The sequence below is a fragment of the Podarcis liolepis genome (assembly GCF_965112155.1).
Source record: "Podarcis liolepis genome assembly, chromosome: 13".
NCBI classification, from domain to species: Eukaryota; Metazoa; Chordata; class Lepidosauria; order Squamata; family Lacertidae; genus Podarcis; species Podarcis liolepis.
This window is the reverse complement of record NC_139573.1, coordinates 2,284,999-2,302,973: the sequence shown is the minus strand read 5'-3', so window position 1 is coordinate 2,302,973 and position 17,975 is coordinate 2,284,999. Positions and strand designations below refer to the sequence as shown.

Below are 17,975 nucleotides of genomic sequence, written 5' to 3'. Positions count from 1 at the left end.
AGCTTAGCGGCTTAGAAAAGGGGGGGGGGAGGGGAAAAACCAGCAGGAACTCGCAAGACATTGTCGTCTTGCGAAGCAAGCCCATAGGAGATTCGTTTTGCGAAGCACCTCCAAAACGGAAAACTCTTTCGTCTAGCGAGTTTTCTGTCTTGCGAGGCATTCGTCTTGCGGGGCACCACTGTACTGAAATAAATGAACTTTTCCACGATATTCAAAATTTTCGAGTTTCACCTGTACAGATAAAAATAATAACAGCTAAAAGCATAGAAAATTATAATCAGTAAAGAGCAGGGGGGATGTTTTCAGTGCATTACTCCTTCTCCTCCACCTGTTTTGGTTTTAATGTAGCTACGTGGAGTCTTTTGAAACCCAGCCAGATGGGCAGGGTATAAGTAAAAAAAGGCAAAGGACCCCTGACAGTTAAGTCCAGTCACAGACAACTCTAGGGTTGCAGCACTCATCTCACTTTATTGGGCGAGGGAGCCATGTAGCCAGCAGGACTAAGCCGGTTCTGGCGAAACCAGAGCAGCGCGCAGAAACGCCGTTTACCGTCCCGCCAGAGTGGTACCTATTTATCTACTTGCAGTTACAGACAGGTAGCCGTGTTGGTCTGTCGTAGTGAAAACAAAACAAAATAAAATAATTCCTTCCAGTAGCACCTTAGAGACCAACTAAGTTAGTTATTGGTATGAGTTTTCGTGTGCATGCACACTTCTTCAGATACACTGAAATAGAAGTCACCAGACCCTTCTATATAGTGAGAGGGTGGGGAGGGGTATCACTCAGAAGGGTGGTAGGAATGGGTGATTGGCTGATAGGTGAGGTAAACCTGTTGATGACTGTTAACGGCTGCAATTGGTCTTACAGGAAAAAGCAAGGGGTGAGATGGCTAAAAATAGCTTTATCATGTATAATGAGATAAGAATTGGATTCTTATCTCATTATACATGATAAAGCTATCAGTGTATCTGAAGAAGTGTACATGCACACGAAAGCTCATACCAATAACTAACTTAGTTGGTCTCTAAGGTGCTACTGGAAGGAATTTTTTAATTTTATTTTATCTACTTGCACTTTGACGTGCTTTCGAACTGCTAGGCTGGCAGGAGCAGGGACTGAGCAACGGGAGCTCACCCCGTCGCGGGGATTCGAACCACCGACCTTCTGATCGGCAAGCCCAAGAGGCTCGGTGGTTTACACCACAGCGCCACCTGTGTCCCTGGGGTATAAGTAATAAATTATTATTATTATTATTATTATTGAGAAGTTGTGAGTCACTTCCGGCTGCCTTGGGCAAAACAAAGCGACTAGCAGATTGAATGAACGATCATAAACACCCCTGGGTGCAGCGAGAGAAGACTGTATACCTGAAGGAGCATCACCACCCCCATCGTTCTGCCCGGACACTGGGGTCCAGCTCCGAGGGCCTTTTGGTGGTTCCCTCCCTGCGAGAAGCCAAGTTACAGGGAACCGGGCAGAGGGCCTTCTCAGTGGTGGCACCCGCCCTGTGGAACGCCCTCCCACCAGATGTCAAAGAGAACAACGACTACCAGACTTTTAGAAGACATCTAAAGGCAGCCCTGTTTAGGGAAGCTTTTAATGTTTAATAGGTTATTGTATTTTAGTGCTTTGTTGGAGGCCGCCCAGAGTGGCTGGGGAAACCCAGCCAGTGGGGTGGGGTATAAATAATAAATTATTATTATTATTATTATTGGGACGCGGGTGGCGCTGTGGACTTGCCGATCAGAAGGTCGGCGGTTCAAATCCCCACAACGGGGTGAGCTCCCGTTGCTCGGTCCCTGCTCTTGCCCACCTAGCAGTTCGAAAGCACGTCAAAGTGCAAGTAGATAAATAGGTACTGCTCAGGCGGGAAGGTAAACGGCGTTTCCGTGCGCTGCTCTGGTTCGCCAGAAGCAGCTTAGTCCTGCTGGCCACATGACCTGGAAGCTGTACGCTGGCTCCCTCGGCCAATAAAGCGAGATGAGCGTCGCAACTCCAGAGTCAGTCACGACTGGAGCTAGCGGTCAGGGGTCCCTTTACCTTATTATTATTATTACTGGGCTGACAGTGAGGAGCTTGGGAGAAGGGCTGCTGGGAAGCCTCCTTCCCTGGGACTCCGGGGCCACAGGTCTCACCTTGGCTTGAGAGCTTGCAGCTGCTGCAGGAAGGTGGTGAGCTGTTGCTGCGTCAGGTCTCCCGCCGCCACCTTCTGCTGGAGGGAGCACTGGGCATACTGCCTGCTGTGGGGGGAGAGGAAAGGGGGAGAAGGGGTGTCAGGAACCCATCTGCTGCTTGCGAAGTAGCAGCTCTAACCTCCTGAGATCGGCATGCACCCCCCCATCACCTCCCATGGAACAGCCCATCAGGAGGAGGCCCCAAGGGCTGCCTCCTTCCCCCTCTTCTGCAACGCAATCAATCTTACCAGCTCCACCTGGTACGCAGGATGAGACCCTCCCTGCCTGCGGACTGCCTTGCCAGAGTGGTGCATGCTCTGGTTAACTCCCGCTTGGATTACTGCAAAGCGCTCTATGTGGGGCTACCTTTGAAGGTGACCCGGAAACTACAACTAATTCAGAACGCGGCAGCTAGACTGGTGACTGGGAGCGGCCGCAGAGACCACATAACACCAGTCTTGAAAAACCTACATTGGCTCCCAGTACGTTTCCGAGCACAATTCAAAGTGTTGGTGCAGACCTTGAAAGCCCTAAACGGCCTCGGTCCAGTATATCTGAAGGAGCGTCTCCACCCCCATCGATCTACCTGGACACTGAGGTCCAGCACCGAGGGCCTTCTGGCGGTTCCCTCATTGCGAGAAGTGAGGTTACAGGGAACCAGACAGAGGGCCTTCTCGGTGGTGGCACCCGTCCTGTGGAACTACCTCCCACCAGATGTCAAAGAGAACAACAACTACCAGGCTTTTAGAAGACATCTGAAGGCAGCCCTGTTTAGGGAAGCTTTTAATGTTCGATGTATTATAGTATTTTAATATTCTTTTGGAAGCCGCCTGGAGTGACTGGGGAAGCCCGGCCAGATGGGCGGGGTATAAATTTTAAATAAAAAAATAAAATAAATAAAATAAATAAATCTTCAAGGGAACCGCGGCGACCGCCCTGCGAGGTAGGCTACCTGTTGACGAGCTGAAGCAGCTGTTGGTGCTGGAGCTGCTGGTAGAGGGCAGCGGTGGCCAACTCCTGCTGCTTCTTCAGGCGCTCCTGGTCCATGTTTCCCTGGGCAGACAGGAGAAGAGACAAAACCAGACCAGGTCACAAGCAGGGAAGCGGCCGAGGGAGTTAAGGGAGGGAGCGTGGCTCAACAGGCGATGGGCGTCACAATCCGTCACCATTTAAATGTGTATGCAGTGGTGCCTTAGTTCTCAAACGCCTTGGTACTCAAACAACTTGGAAGCCAAATACTGCAAACCTGGAAGTGTGTGTTCCGGTTTGTGAACTTTTTCCGGAAGCCAAACGTGATCCGTTTTGAGTGCTATGCTTCTGATTTAAGTGCCACACTTCCGTTTGAGTGTTATGCTGAGGTCTGTCTGTTTGCGCTATTTATTTTGTGGTTTTGTGGCTCTTTCTTCTGCTTTTGTGACTGTGTGGAACCCAGTTCAGCTACTGATTGATTGTGTGACTGCAGTAAGCTGTTGATTGCTTTCATTTTATAATAATAACAAAAAATAAACAATGTTATTTGTACCCCGCCCTCCCCAGCCAAAACCGGGCTCAGGGCAGCTAACACCAGGTATAAAAACAATTGATTAAAACACAACTTAAAAACAAGATTAAAATACAACATTAAAATGCAGCCTCGTTTCAGTACAAACTCAGATCAAAAACTTTTGGGGGATGAAAACGTCAAATCTTCACCAAGGCCAACTATCCAGACTGGTCCTAAGTGTGGCAGAAAAAAGCCAGGGGAGTCCCCAGATAGGAGTACCATCACAGAAGGAGAAAAGAAAGAGGGGAAGGGGATCAAGTTGATTCCAAGCCAAAGTCCAGGCGGAACAACTCTGTCTTACAGGCCCTGCGGAAAGAAATCAGATCCTGCAGGGCCCTGCTCTCATGAGGCAGAGCGTTCCACCAAGTCGGGGCCAGCGTTGAAAAGGCTAATCTGACTTCCTTAGGGCCCGGGACCTCTAGGGTGTTGCTATTTGTGGACCTTAAGGTCCTCCGTGGGGCAGACCGGGAAAGGCGGTCCCCTAAGTACAAGGGTCCTAGACCATGGATTTTATGGATCCATGGTCTCCGTTAGATTGCAAAATTCATGTTAAACTGCTGCCTTAGGGGTTGTTTTTAAAAGTCTGGAACGGATTAATCCGTTTTGCATTACTTTCCATGGAAAGTGAGCCCTGGTTTTGGAATGCTTTGGTTTTGGAACGGATTAGGTCTGAGAACCATGGCACCGCAGTACTGCCCTCCATCTGTCGATCTCAGTTAAAAACACAAAAACCTCGCCCTCCCCCCCCCACCATCCCCACCATCCCCTCCCTGGTCCTCTCACCAGCAAGGGGGGTGGCGATGGACCCGGAGCGAAAGGCACTCTTCCCCACATCTTAATGACTTCGCCCAGCGGCTGGAAGCCCTCGTCGCAGCCTCGCTTCACCAGTAGGGACATGGTGAAGTAGCCGGCCTGGAACCACTCCGCCATCTCTTGAGTCGTGAAGGGGCCTGGAGAGACAGGAAGGGGCAGGTCAGTGATCCGAGGGGGGAGAATCGGGGCAGCGGATGCAGACACAGGCACACCCCGCCTGGCTGCAAAGCTCACCCCCCCCCCATTTTTTAAAATTAATTTTCCACATTTATAACAGAAATAACATACAAAACACACAAACAAAAACACATTACAATACTCAAGAAAAGGGGGGGGACACTTCCAAGACCTAATTTAACTTTCATTGTTAAATGACTTCCTCAAATCCCCCCTAACGGAATTTCATTGTATCACCTTGTAACAGTTCTCCAAAATCATATTTCTAATAAAAATGATCTCCTTTAATTTACTATCTGCTTCTCTTTTATTGGTATTCTAATCCTTAATGCTCTGCAATTAATTCTTGTTCTAATCCTAAGCCTGTTTGATACTTCCAAGTATCTTCTAATTATCTTATGTTACAATATTTGGCTAAGTATTCTTTGAATTTCTTCCAATCTTCTTGACGCTTCTCTTCTTTCCGGTCGTGGATTCTTCCAGTCGGGTCGGCCAGCTCCAAAAAGTCCAACATCTTCATCTGCCATTCTTCTCTTATTGGTATTTCTTGAGATTTCCAATTTTTAGCTAAAAGCAGTCTTGTTGCTGTTGTTGTTGAGTCGTTTAGCCGTGTTCGCCTCTTCGTGACCCCCTGGACCAGAGCACGCCAGGCACTCCTGTCTTCCACTGCCTCCTGCAGTTTGGTCAAACTAATGTTCGTAGCTTCGAGAACACTGTCCCACCATCTCGTCCTCCGTCGTCCCCTTCTCCTTGTGCCCTCCATCTTTCCCAACATCAGGGTCTTTTCCAGGGAGTCTTCTCTTCTCATGAGGTGGCCAAAGTATTGGAGCCTCAGCTTCAGGATCTGTCCTTCCAGTGAGCACTCAGGGCTGATTTCCTTCAGAACGGAGAGGTTTGATCTTCTTGCAGTCCATGGGACTCTCCAGAGTCTCCTCCAGCACCAGAATTCAAAAGCATCCATTCTTCGGCGACCAGCCTTCTTGATGGTCCAGCTCTCACTTCCATATATCACTACATCACTACCTTGCTGCTGTAAAAAGGTCAAGGGACCCCTGACCATTAGAGGTCCAGTCGTAACCAACTCTGGGGTTGCGGCGCTCATCTCGCTTTATTGGCCGAGGGAGCCGGCGTACAGCTTCCGGGTCATGTGGCCAGCAGGACTAAGCCGCTTCTGGCGAACCAGAGCAGCGCACGGAAACGCCGTTTACCTTCCCGCTGGAGCGGTACCTATTTATCTACTTGCACTTTGACGTGCTTTCGAACTGCTAGGTTGGCAGGAGCAGGGACCGAGCAACGGGAGCTCACCCCGCCGCGGGGATTCGAACCGCCGACCTTCTGATTGGCAAGTCCTAGGCTCTGTGGTTTAACCCACAGCGCCACCCGCGTCCCACGCCTTGCCGCTGTAGCGGCATACAAAAACAATCTAACATCTTTGTTTGGCAATTCTAATCCCATTGCAAAGCTCACCTTGGATCTCCCCCTGGGGATCCTTGTAGAACCACTTCATGGCTGCCTCGTGGGAGAGCGGCAAGGCGGCGGCCGTGTTGCGATGGTCCACGATGGTCTGGGTGAAGTGCTCCTCCTCCAGAGAGCTGTCCTGCAAGGAAGCCACCATCTTTTCCGCTTCCTAGGGGAGTGGAGGGAAAAGGGGGCAGGGAAGAGGGTTGGGGAAGAAATGCGGAGTGAGATGATGTGCGTCTGTCGTGAGCTTGCGAAAACGCGCACAGAAAAATGCACACGATATCCCCCCCCCCCGCACTACTTCCAAATATTTTGCACTGTGGCGGGTTGGGCTGGATGACCCTTAAGAGTCGGACACCTGCAACACCGGCTCCTAGCTATCCCACCGTCACTGAAATATTTTCACTTCAGTATCTGCAGAGGTTTTGTTTACAAGCCTGGTATGCGTTAGTCCAGGCTTCCTCAGCCTTGGCCCTCCAGATGTTTTTTGAGACTACAATTCCCAGCATCCCTGACCACTGGTCCTGTTAGATAGGGATGATGGGAGTTGTAGTCCCAAAACATCTGGAGGCCCGAGTTTGCCTATGCCTGCTTTAGATACAGCTTTCACTGAATGGATGCCTTCAGCTGTTCTGGACCAAAACTGCCAGCAGTGCCAGCATCATCAGGCCTTGCTAGCTCAGGCTGACGGGAGGTGTAGGCCAAAAACATCTGGAGGGACGAGGCTGAGGAAGCCAGTGTTAATCCGACTGCTTTCCCATGGTCATTGCTGTGAGCCACTTACCTGGTTGAGAGAGGGGGCAGCTAAAAGTGTTATAATAATAGTAATTATTATTGTTGTTGTTGTTGTTGTTGTTGTTTTGTTGTTGTTGTTGTTGTTATTAATACCCCGCCCATCTGGCTGGGTTTCCCCAGCCACTCTGGGCGGCTTCCCAAAAAATCTTAAAATACAACAGCCTGTCAATCATTAAAAGCTTCCCTAAACAGGGCTGCCTTCAGATGTCTCCTAAAAGTCTGTTATGAATCAAGCCAAAGCCAAAAGGCTGGGATCTTGACCTAGTAATTTGGCGGGGGGGGCAGCCCCCGCCTCAGCATGAAGATTCAGAGCTTCTGCACTGAATGTGGGAGCCAGCCACAAAAACACGTTTGCTGCAACCAACCAGCCAACGCACACAAGCCAGAGTCCAGGAGCAATCCCATGCAGAGAGATTATCAATAATAATAATGATACTAATAATATCCCGCCCTCCGCAGCTGAAGCCGGGCTCAGAGTGGCTAACAACAATAAAAGTAACACAGCAATTCCCTAACACAGATTCCCTTGGCGCTGCAACCCCCGCTCACCTGCTGCAGGTGCTTCATCCCGTCCTCATCCTCGTTGTCCCCAACTGTGAATTCAGTAGTAGCAGCAGCAGCAGTTGCGGACGAGGACGCCGGCGTGGGAAGGGCAGCCACAGCAGCCGGGTTGAGCTGAGCCGGGTGGCTGAGGAGGCACGGATCCCCTGGAGGTGGGAGAGGGAGGAGGGTTCATCCCCTCGCACAGAACGACCCCGTCTCCAAGACCCACCCCCAAACAAGACAACATGGGCAAAAGAGGAGGCTCCCTTGAGGGTTGCGAAGCCAGCCTGCCTGGCCCATTTCTGCCCCTGCCAACCCTTTCCCTTGCTGCCAGGTTTCCTCGTGATTTGACGGCGTTGCTGCCCGCCTTCTCCACCAGTCTGCAGCAGACGGTCAAGCAGCCGCCCATTGTGATGCCCTGGAAGTGCTAGGACAGAGGTCGGCAACCTAAGGCCCATGGAGGCCGTTTAACCGGCCCACGAGCCGCCCCCGAACCCAGCCGCCCGCTTGGGAAGTCCCCGCTCGCTGCGCTAAACCGGCACAGCGCAGCGCAGGGACTCTCTTCCGCAGCTCCAGAAATTGCTTCTGCGCAGATGCGATTTTCAGCATCTGGGCACACGCCGAAGCGATTTCCGGCGCCATGGACATGCACAGATGCAATTTCTGCCGTTGCGCTGCGCCGGTCTGGCCCACGGAGGATCTCCACGGGCGTGATCCGGCTCAGGCCTGGTAAGCCTTGCCAACCCTTGAAGTAATAGGAGAAGGGGAGAATCGCAGGCCTGTCCCTTCCTCCCTCATCCACATACCATCGAGAACTTCCTTCTCCTTGTTGCCACCAGGCGCCAGCCCCGAGGCCTCCACCTTCGACGAGACCCCCGGCGTGACGCTCTCGCATTCACCCACGGGGGCAGTAGCAGTGGGGAAAGAGGGGCCCGTTCGCCACGGAGCACCGGGTGGAGCAGGCAGTTTCTCCTCCGGCACTTGCCGGGGCTCCTTCCGTTCTGAGAGAAAAGGAGGGGAAGGGGTGCAGAAGGAGGTTATTCGAGGGGGTAGGGGGTCAAGCCTACAGCCTTCCTGCCCTCTGTCCAAGGAGCAGGTCCACCTCCTCCAGCCTCTCACCTCTCTCCAGCCCCTCCTTGGCCGTGGGGCTGGCAGGGACCTCCCCTCCCTCTCTCCTGTCGCTGTCCTTGGCCTCCGGCAGCTCCTCCTCCTCTTCCTCTTCTTGCAGGGGCTGGAAGCTTAACTCCTGCTCCTCAAGGATCGGCTCTTTGGGGCTCTTCTGTAAAAAGAGAAGAGAAGAGGCCGTTGTCAGCTTTGAGAAGCCTTGCTTCATATACCTCTGTCTCTGCCGGGGCTCGCAGCAGCCATCAGCAGCCCTACTCTCGTTTAAGTGCCGTGGATCTGGGCCCATAACCCTATTGTTGGGATGCGTCCTGGGAGGCGGGGGCAATTCACAGCCCCCCCCCCAGCTGCCTCCAGCCACCGGCCGGCATCCAGGCAAACTCCGGTCTCCCTTGGAACAGCATCAATCGGCGACTCATAGCTTCAGAAACTTGAGCACGCTCTGATCAGCACTGAATAACTCTCCACAACGGAAGTGGCGGAGAGAGGCATATGCAAGGCGTATTTACAAGCGTTTATTCGGCATTAGAACAAAGGAAAACATGTCTGCTTCCCTTCGTGTCCAAGCAAAAAACATAAGCAAAAGCTATATACGACGGAAGTTCCCAGCAGACTGCGTTGGAAGTAAACAGATATGTAACATGCCTGTTCTAAAAGTGGAATGGAACTATATCCTAACAGAATAGTCATGTGGGGGGCGGTCGGGGATGCCCCTCATCACCATACACAGTCCTTATTCAGCCGGAAGGGATCCAGTTGGGAAAGGAAGGATGGCCTATGGGAAGGGAAGGAACAAGAACCAGGCTGCAAGGGAAGGAACGACCAAACCACCAAGGAGAGGGAGAGAGAGAGATACTTGGCCAGGGCTATATGACCTCCCTTCACCCCAAAGAGTAAATTTATTATTATTATTATTATTATTATTATTATTATTATTATTATTATTATTATTATTATTATTATTATTTATCATTCTGCTGCCTTTTCCCCAGACTGGGCCACAAGGCAGCTTACACAAATTTTAAAAAATACAAAAAGCTAAACAGCACATTAATATATTAATTAAAAAATAATTTAACTTAGCAAGAGTTAAAACAATACAGGGGTACCTCTGGTTGCGAACGGGATCCGTTCCGGAGCCCCATTCGCAACAGGAGCAGAACGCAACCCGCATCTGCGGGTCGCGATTCGCTGCCTCTGCGCATGACATCACTTTGAGCGTCTGCGCATGCGTGAGCAGCGAAACCCGGAAGTAACCCTTTCTGGCACTTCTGGGTCGCCGCAGGACGCAACCTGAAAAGATTTAACCCGAAGCATCTTTAACCCGAGGTATCACTGTATTTTTAAAAAGCAGATCAATTACAAGACAATTAATAAAAACCATCTCCTTAAGGAACAATCAGCCCCCAAAGGCCTGTCGGAATAAAAGTCTTCAACCGCAGGCGGGAAAAGGGTGGCTTAGAAGGCAATTAGTAAGCCAATAATAACCATCATCATCTTCTCCTCTCTCCCCCTAGATGAGAGCAGCCCCCCCAATGGATAAGCCCTAGATCTGTGTCTGTGTGGGTGATATAGACGGAAAGACAAATGGGGGGAAAACCCCGAGCAGAGAAGACCTTTCCCCTAGCGATTTCTGGGGAAACGCTGCTGGAACCTAGGAACCTTCTGCACACCTTGAGGGACATGAAGGCCCCGGAGGAGTCGAAGGTCCCCATCTCCTCTTCCTCGTCCTCCAGGCACCACTCTGGGAGGCCATCCTTGTCGTCCTCGAAGCTGCCGCTGTTGTGCCGGTGCCGGCGCCCGCTCCGCGGCTCGTCCTCCCGCTCCCGGAAGTCAAAATCGAACTTCCGCCGGCGCCCTTCTCCGCCGTGCTCCCGCCAGCCCGCGGACCGAGGGCCTCCTCCGTCTGTGGGGAGAGAGAGAGAGGTTTGAGGGCAAACCCATTTCTCCTTCCTGCGGCCTCTGCGGGGGCCGGAACCGGACGCCGGACGCCCTCTTCCTCCTAGCTCCCCCAAGCTTGCTTCCGCCGTGGGCTCTCACCTGGGCTAGCAGACCGCCAGCGCTCGCTCTCCCGCCGGGGGCCTCCGCTCTGCCGCCAGCTGGCCACGGCCACAGCACCGGTGCTGCCCTCTTCTTCCTCCTCGTGCTCCTCTCGGAGGGTGCGCCAGTTGTCGCTGTCCGAGCGGGCAAACTCCTTGCGCCCCGGGGGAACCACCTCCTCAAACGGAGCCCGGGCTTCAAATAAGGAGGGAGACGGCGGCGGATAAGCTGGTAGAGTGCAATACATTTAATCTGTGGGTCGTGGGTTTGAGCCCCACGTTGGGCCAAAAGCTTCCTGAATTGCTGCGGGTAGGGCTAGATGGCACTTGGGGTCCCTTCTAACTCTATTAGGGCCGTCCCACCAATCAGTGGGATAGGACCTGCCACATCCACCATGAGGGCAGCTTTTAAGAAGGGAAATTGATGGGGCTTCCATGGCTTTGTGTGTGTGACTTTCATGGAATCATAGAACTGTAGTCAGAGGGGTCCCCGAGGGTCATCTAGTCCAACCCCCTGAAATGCAGGAATCTCAACTGCAGAAGCTGTGGCAAGTGGCCACCCAGTTTTAGTTTCAGAACCTCCAATGTGGTTCTGAAACCACCACCTTCTGCGGTCATCCATTCCACTGTTGAAAGGTTTGTAACGGAAGCCCATTCATTTATTTTTTATTATACAGTCTCTATGACCAATTATTTAGAAACCCATCAAGTTGGGGCTGATGAATTAATTTGTGTCAAATCTTTGCAAGCTTATTTGGTAGAGACACATTGCTCATGAAGCAAAACAGTATGGCATACAGACTTCCGGTTGATCGCCTGATTAATGGTGGACGGGAGCTCTTTCCACTGAAAGAGCTCCGGCGCTTTGAAGACAGGGGTGACCGCCAGAGCGTTGCGGAACCCCGAAAAAAACTCAGATTGAGCATTCTGAGGACCTGGTATTCCTGCAGGTACCCCTGAGCGACTCCCCCACTCCCCGGTAAGCTCTAAAAAGAGCCCTGAGAGTGAGCGCAGGGGCCTCTAAGTCAGACTTTAGGTGTGAAGGGTCCAGTGTGGTCCTCTGAGACCTCCCACCCCAGCCAAGATCTTACTGGCCCGGGCCAGGTGTGAAAGAGTAGCTGGGAAAGATGGAGCACGCACGTATCCACACCCCTTGCAATTAAGCGCTTCCCTGGCAAGACATATGCCAAAAGGAACTGTGTACAGGTGAGCTAGCAGAATGGTGAGAGAGCTATGGAGTGCCCCACCCTCCAGAACCAGAACAGGCGAGCGAAGCCCCCAGCAGCAGGCCACTTCAATAGGGGCATAGCTCTCCTCTGCTACCAGTAATGCCCACAGGCTAACAACAGCTCCTCATTTCAAAGGGGGCTGGCAGGACCAGTTCCCTTCCTGCACAAGGGAGGAAGAAAGCTGGCGGGCGCAAACTGCATGTAGGACAAATCTTGCCAACCCACTGAGCACCCTGCGATCTAGGTGGGAAATCACCGTACCTCCTTCCCGTCGGATGGGCTTCTCAAACCGTCGTTCTCCTCTGCAGGAGAAGAAGAGGGTGTCAGAGCAAGGAAAGAGGGCGGCAGGTTCCCACAGCGACCCACAGACACAGCTCCCCCTGGGACCCCTACTCACCGGTCATCCCAACTCTGGCTGCGATGTATCTCGCGGACCCCACCGCGGCCAAACGCCCCTTCTGCCTCCTCAATGCTTCTTTGGTAAAAGCCACTCTCGCCACGGCCACGGCCTATTTAATTGCGGGGTGGAGAAAGGTAAGGTGTCAAAATAACATCGATTGATTGACTGCATGTGTATCGCATCCTGGGACGCGGGTGGCGGGGTGGGTTAAACCACAGAGCCTAGGACTTGCCGATCAGAAGGTCGGTGGTTCGAATCCCCGCGACGGGGTGAGCACCCGTTGCTCGGTCCCTGCTCCTGCCAACCTAGCAGTTCAAAAGCACGTCAAAGTGCAAGTAGATAAATAGGTACCGCTCCGGCGGGAAGGTAAACGGCGTTTCCGTGCGCTGCTCTGGTTTGCCAGAAGCGGCTTGGTCATGCTGGCCACATGACCCAGAAGCTGTACGCCGGCTCCCTCGGCCAGTAAAGCGAGATGAGCGCCGCAACCCCAGAGTCGGCCACGACTGGACCTAATGGTGAGGGGTCCCTTTACCTATATCACATCCTTGTTTTTCCAAGGAGCTCAAAAGCAGCAGTGTAGACGGTTCTCTCCCTTCCCTAATTCCCTCAACAAGGTAGGTGAGGCTGAGAGAGACAGTGACCGGCCTCCAGGCTCACCCACCCAGCGGGCTTCATAGCCAAGCAGGAGGATTTGAACCCTGATCTCTCCCAGGTCCTAATTCGGCACTCAAACCACTGCACCGGCTTTCAGAAACAGGAGCCCACTCGCCGCCTCCCCAAGTGAGAGCAGGGGAAGGTGGCAAGACAGGAAGAAGAAGAGGAGTTTGGATTTGATATCCCGCTTTATCACTACCCTGAGGAGTCTCAAAGGGGCTAACATTCTCCTTTCCCTTCCTCCTCCACAACACACACTCAGTGAGGTGAGTGGGGCTGAGACACTTCAAAGAAGTGTGACTGGCCCAAGGTCACCCAGCAGCTGCATGTGGAGGAGCAGGGAATCGAACCCGGTTCACCAGATTACAAGTCCGCTGCTCTTAACCACTACACCACCCTGGCTCTCAGGAAAGGGAGCCAACCCGCCCGCCCCCAGGATGCCTCCGTACCTCGGCTCCGGGTGCTGCCTCTCCCCCGGGAGACTCCGGCCGGGGCCGCCCCAGCCCCCTTTCCCATCAGCCTTAGCACTGCAACACTGTTCACAGACATGGAGAAGTTCCTCTGAAGCAGATTTGGCGGGGGGGGGGAGAGAGAGAGAGAGAGAGCAGAATTTGAGAAGAGGCGGCCTCTGGATCCACACTTTGTCAAAAGCATCATGAAGACTGTAAGAAGAGACTGCTTCCCTTATATTCCCAGAAAAATATCTTTAAACGAACCATAAGGGCAGTGGCAACTAAAAACGATCTAAACTCAATGTACACATCTACATGCGCCCCATTATATTTTAAACTCAAGAGAGGCCAATGAACATACATCTTATTTTAATGAACGGACTTCTGCGCAACTTCGGAAAGCTTTTACAGAGTTACGATTAAACACAATAAACTCTGCTTATAGAGATGGGAGACACAGAGGCATGCCAACAAACAAACGCGTTTGCATTAGGGGATGTCCTGAAGTAGAGGACCTTATGCATTATATCTTGCGCTGCCCCTTTTACAATGAAGCAAGAGAAAGATTTTTAGCACCTATAAGGACAAGGTCCCCTGGCCAGAACCCCTCCGACATGATTTTATATCTCCTCGCAGACACAGTTCAGTATGTGACCTGGCATGTAGCACTCTTTGCAACTGCTGCTAGGAAAATTAGAGCAAATTATATAGCCAAGGTAGCCACCAACTGTAAAGGAGATGGATTTATTTGACCCTATCTACATCAAGCTATATTCTATCTTTATCACCAAACTCCGAATATAATTGCACACTGTATTAATTAACATTATTTTTTAATACATTAGCGGCCATGTGACAATTTTAGCTTATAAATTTTATTGTTGAATGTCTTAATTTGTATATTAGGATACTTTTATAGCTCTGTTTAGAGTAGGAAATGTCTTGATAATTTTTTTTGTATCAGTCCACTATATTTTCTTTGAATTGTTGAGTGATTCTGTGTACATTGCGGCAACCTTTGGCTATTTGACCCTATCTACATCAAGCTATATTCTATCTTTACCACCAAACTCCAAATATAATTGCACACTGTATTAATTAACATTATTTTTTAATACATTAGTGTCCATGTGACAATTTTAGCTTATAAATTTTATTGTTGAATGTCTTAATTTGTATATTAGGATACTTTTCTAGCTCTGTTTAGAGTAGGAAATGTCTTGAATAATATAAATGTTTTAAGTTTTTTGTATCAATCCAGCATATTTTCTTTGAATTGCTGAATGATTCTGTGTACAGTGGTACCTCGGGTTAAGTACTGAATTGGTTCCGGAGGTCCATTCTTAACCTAAAACTGTTCTTAACCTGAAGCACCACTTTAGCTGATGGGGCCTCCTGATGCTGCCGCGCTGCCGGAGCACGATTTCTGTTCTCATCCTGAAGCAAAGTTCTTAACCTGAAGCACTATTTCTGGGTTAGCGGAGTGTGTGACCTGAAGCGCACGTAACCTGACGTATCACTGTACATTGCGGCAGCCTTTGGCCATGTGCAATAAAACTGACTGACTGCTGGGTGTGGCCAAAGGGGGCCTATCAGGTCCAGTATCCACTGCCCCACCAGGTGCCCCAATGGGGAACCAGGATCCAAGCGCAGGAGCAAAACTCTCCGCTCCTACGTTTCCCAGCAACTGAGATTCAGAATCACGGCTCCTCCGACCGTGGAGGGCACAGCCCAGCCGTTGTGGCTAGGAGCCGGCCTCCATCGCCACCGCTTTTACCTGCTCCTCTTCCGTTAAGGGAACCAACGCCAGAGGCTGCAGAGGATCGTCCTGGAGAATGGCAGAGAACTCTTTATCCTGGATCTCCTCCGGGACCTGCGGAAGGAGGAGCGCGGAAAGGAAGCCGTCAGGAGCCCACCCAGCCTCTTCCCGACCCAAACCAACGCTCTGGCAGGGGTCGACCTCGGAGACGGGTGGGGAAAGTAAAGAAGATACAGGAAGGGGGCGATGGAAGCAAGCTGGAACCTCAGCAATTGCTGTTCCCTTTCAGCTTAACGAAGGGGAAGGCACCATATTTCTCGCTCCATAAGACGCACTTATTTCCTCCTACAAAGTAAACGGAAATGTCTGTGCGTCTCATGAAGGGAATGCTGCGCAGCGGAGGGACGTGTAGGCGGCTCCTGTCCGCTTTGCTGCTTTAAAGCGAGCCATGGAGGAGGGAAGGAAGCAGACAAGGACTGCCTGACTTGCTGCTTTAGTTTAGTACAACATTTGATTCGGAATGTTTTTGTTTGTGTTTTCCTCCTCTAAAAACTAGGTGCGTCTTATGGAGCGAAAAATACAGCAATTCAAAGATTGTAAACAGAGGAGAAAGGAATTCGCATCTGGGGCAGAACTTGCCCGGTCCACCCCACCGTCCGCCCCATGGTCAAGCAGCCCTACACGCTGGGGGCACGACCCGCAACCGTGCGGCACTCACCTTGTTGTCTTTCACGTAAAGTGCTAACATCTCTTCCCGCCCGTATCGGTATTCGGCTAGCTTGTACTTTGGCATGGCAGGGGAGGGTGGGGGGGAAGCGACGCTCCCGCCACTGGAGAGAGCGCGGAGCCTGAGGAAAGAGGGAGGAGGAGGGAGGAGGTGTGTCAGGCGAACAGCAGGGAGGGGGGAGCTGTCTCTTCCCACTCAACCCCTCAGGTCCAGCAAGTCCTCCTTTCCCACTGGAGGTCGGCTGCTTGCCCCGGCTTCTCTCTGCCCCAGAGGGCCTATCTGGGCGCAGCACAGCCTCAAAAGACACACACAGAATGGCGGATGAAATTGATGGGCTATGCAGAATTGGGTAAATTAACAGGAAGGATTCGAAACCTGCGGGGCCAGAGATTCTTAGAAGACTGGAGTAAATATACGAACTATTTGAAAAGTAATGGTAATGAACAGATTGTGCTAGTAGGACTGCAAGAAGTTTTGTAAGGAGGATTATCTGAAATATTGAAAGACTATGAGGAGAATGATAATTAAAGAGTAACAGAGAAATTAGGAAATGCAGAATAAGTGATAAAGAACAGAAAATCATCAGAGGTGTTGACGGAAGTCTAAAACATTGTATATGAGAAGAGGTTATGGTATAGGATTGTTGGAAATGGTATGTTAAAAAACCCAATAAAAATGTATATATAAAAACACACACACACACACACACTCACCACTCTGGCCCAAAGTTCAGTGTCTCGGCTGCCATCTCTCCCGCTGCTGGGCTGGCTTTCCTCTGGCGCTCGTCTTCTTTCTTCTCTTCCCCAAAAACCTGGTATACATTGTATTTAGTTATCTATTGCATCCACAGCCCACGTTCTCCCTCCAAAGGAGCTCAAAGTGGCAGATGTGGTTGTTCTCCTTTTCCTCGTTTAACCCCCACAACAACCCTACCAGGTAGTATAGGCCGACAGGCGGTGACTGTCCATCCCCCCCCCCCGACGTCACACCCAGTGAGCTTCCCGGGACGAGTGGAGATTCGAACCCTGGTCTCGCCCGGGTCCTACTCTGACACTCTAACCGGTGGCTCAGTGGTAGATGGAGAGGGGTGTCAAAGGGCCCTTCAGGATTTAACCTCCTTCCGCCGGGCCTGTAAGACAGAGCTATTCCGCCTGGCCTTTAATTTGAATTCAGCCTGATCTTTTATTTCCCTTCCCTTCCCTCTCCTTTTATGAAGGTCACCTGCTCTGAGACCCCACAGCTAATTCTCCCCTGGTCTCCTCGCTGGCCCAAAGAGGACCAACTCGGCCAGCTAACCCTGGGGATTATCTAATTGATTTTTGAATTTTATTGTTATTCACGTTTTTATACTGTTTTTTATGCTGCTTTTATAATTATCATATTTTTCACTCTATAAGACGCATTTGCCCCCTCCTAAAAAGTAAGGGGAAATGTGTGTGCACCTTAGGGAGCGAATGCAGGCTGCGCAGCTATCGCTGAAGCCAGAAGAGCAAGAGGGATCAGTACGCCCCGACTCCTCTTGCTCTTCTGGCTTCAGGGATAGCCATGCAAAGCCTCTTGAGCGCAGCCAGAGCGCTCCTGCCTCTTCGCTCAAGAGGCTTTGCATTGCTTTCTTGTTTCTCGTTTAAAAACTAGGAGCGTCTTATGGTCGAGTGCGTCTTATAAAGCGAAAAATACGGGGTTTTAAATTTGTTGTTAGCCGCCCTGAGCCCGCTTTTTGAACCAGGAAGGGCGGGGTATAAATAATTTATTATTATTATTATTATTATTATTATTATTATTATGGCAACCACAGCAAAAGGGTTTCTCAGTTTGAGACAAAGTGCACTCACATCCCTACAGAGTTAAGCCAAGAGGTGGAAAGATGGAAGAAAGGGGTCTCTAGAGAACTAGAGGTTCAGGGCTTCTGGGCTGGGGGTGGCTGACAGGAGGAGGAGGAGGAGGAGGAGGAGGAGAAGAAAGGGGTCTTTCCAAGATGCTGCCCACCTGCGTTATCGCTTAACAAGGATCCGCCCTGGATCACCCCCTCAGGTTGGGAAGTCCAATCACAACAGCAGGGAACCTGCAGGGAAGAGAGCAAAGGCATA

The 17,975-nt window shown here is 51.1% G+C and overlaps 1 protein-coding gene across 7 annotated transcripts in view; it reads right to left on the bottom strand.

The window, feature by feature from the left end:
* GIGYF1 (GRB10 interacting GYF protein 1) overlaps window positions 1–17,975 on the bottom strand; it is a 49,343-nt gene that overhangs the window by 13,612 nt on the left and 17,756 nt on the right. For 2 of the 7 annotated variants that reach the window (XM_083472510.1, XM_083472514.1), the window contains exons 3-18: window positions 17,875–17,950; window positions 16,602–16,699; window positions 15,880–16,009; window positions 15,180–15,275; window positions 13,400–13,511; window positions 12,294–12,405; window positions 12,158–12,198; window positions 10,669–10,896; window positions 10,302–10,534; window positions 8,626–8,785; window positions 8,313–8,507; window positions 7,513–7,670; window positions 6,175–6,334; window positions 4,501–4,667; window positions 3,127–3,227; window positions 2,136–2,240 (exon numbers count right to left, since the gene is read on the bottom strand). In XM_083472510.1, the coding sequence (XP_083328636.1) occupies window positions 2,136–2,240; window positions 3,127–3,227; window positions 4,501–4,667; window positions 6,175–6,334; window positions 7,513–7,670; window positions 8,313–8,507; window positions 8,626–8,785; window positions 10,302–10,534; window positions 10,669–10,896; window positions 12,158–12,198; window positions 12,294–12,405; window positions 13,400–13,511; window positions 15,180–15,275; window positions 15,880–16,009; window positions 16,602–16,636 (2,033 nt within the window). In that variant the 5' untranslated portion in view covers window positions 16,637–16,699; window positions 17,875–17,950. Of the gene's footprint in view, window positions 1–2,135; window positions 2,241–3,126; window positions 3,240–4,500; window positions 4,668–6,174; window positions 6,335–7,512; window positions 7,671–8,312; window positions 8,508–8,625; window positions 8,786–10,301; window positions 10,535–10,668; window positions 10,897–12,157; window positions 12,199–12,293; window positions 12,406–13,399; window positions 13,512–15,179; window positions 15,276–15,879; window positions 16,010–16,601; window positions 16,700–17,874; window positions 17,951–17,975 lie in introns of all 7 variants that reach the window. The other 5 variants (XM_083472509.1, XM_083472513.1, XM_083472512.1 and 2 more) reach the window with 3 other exon arrangements.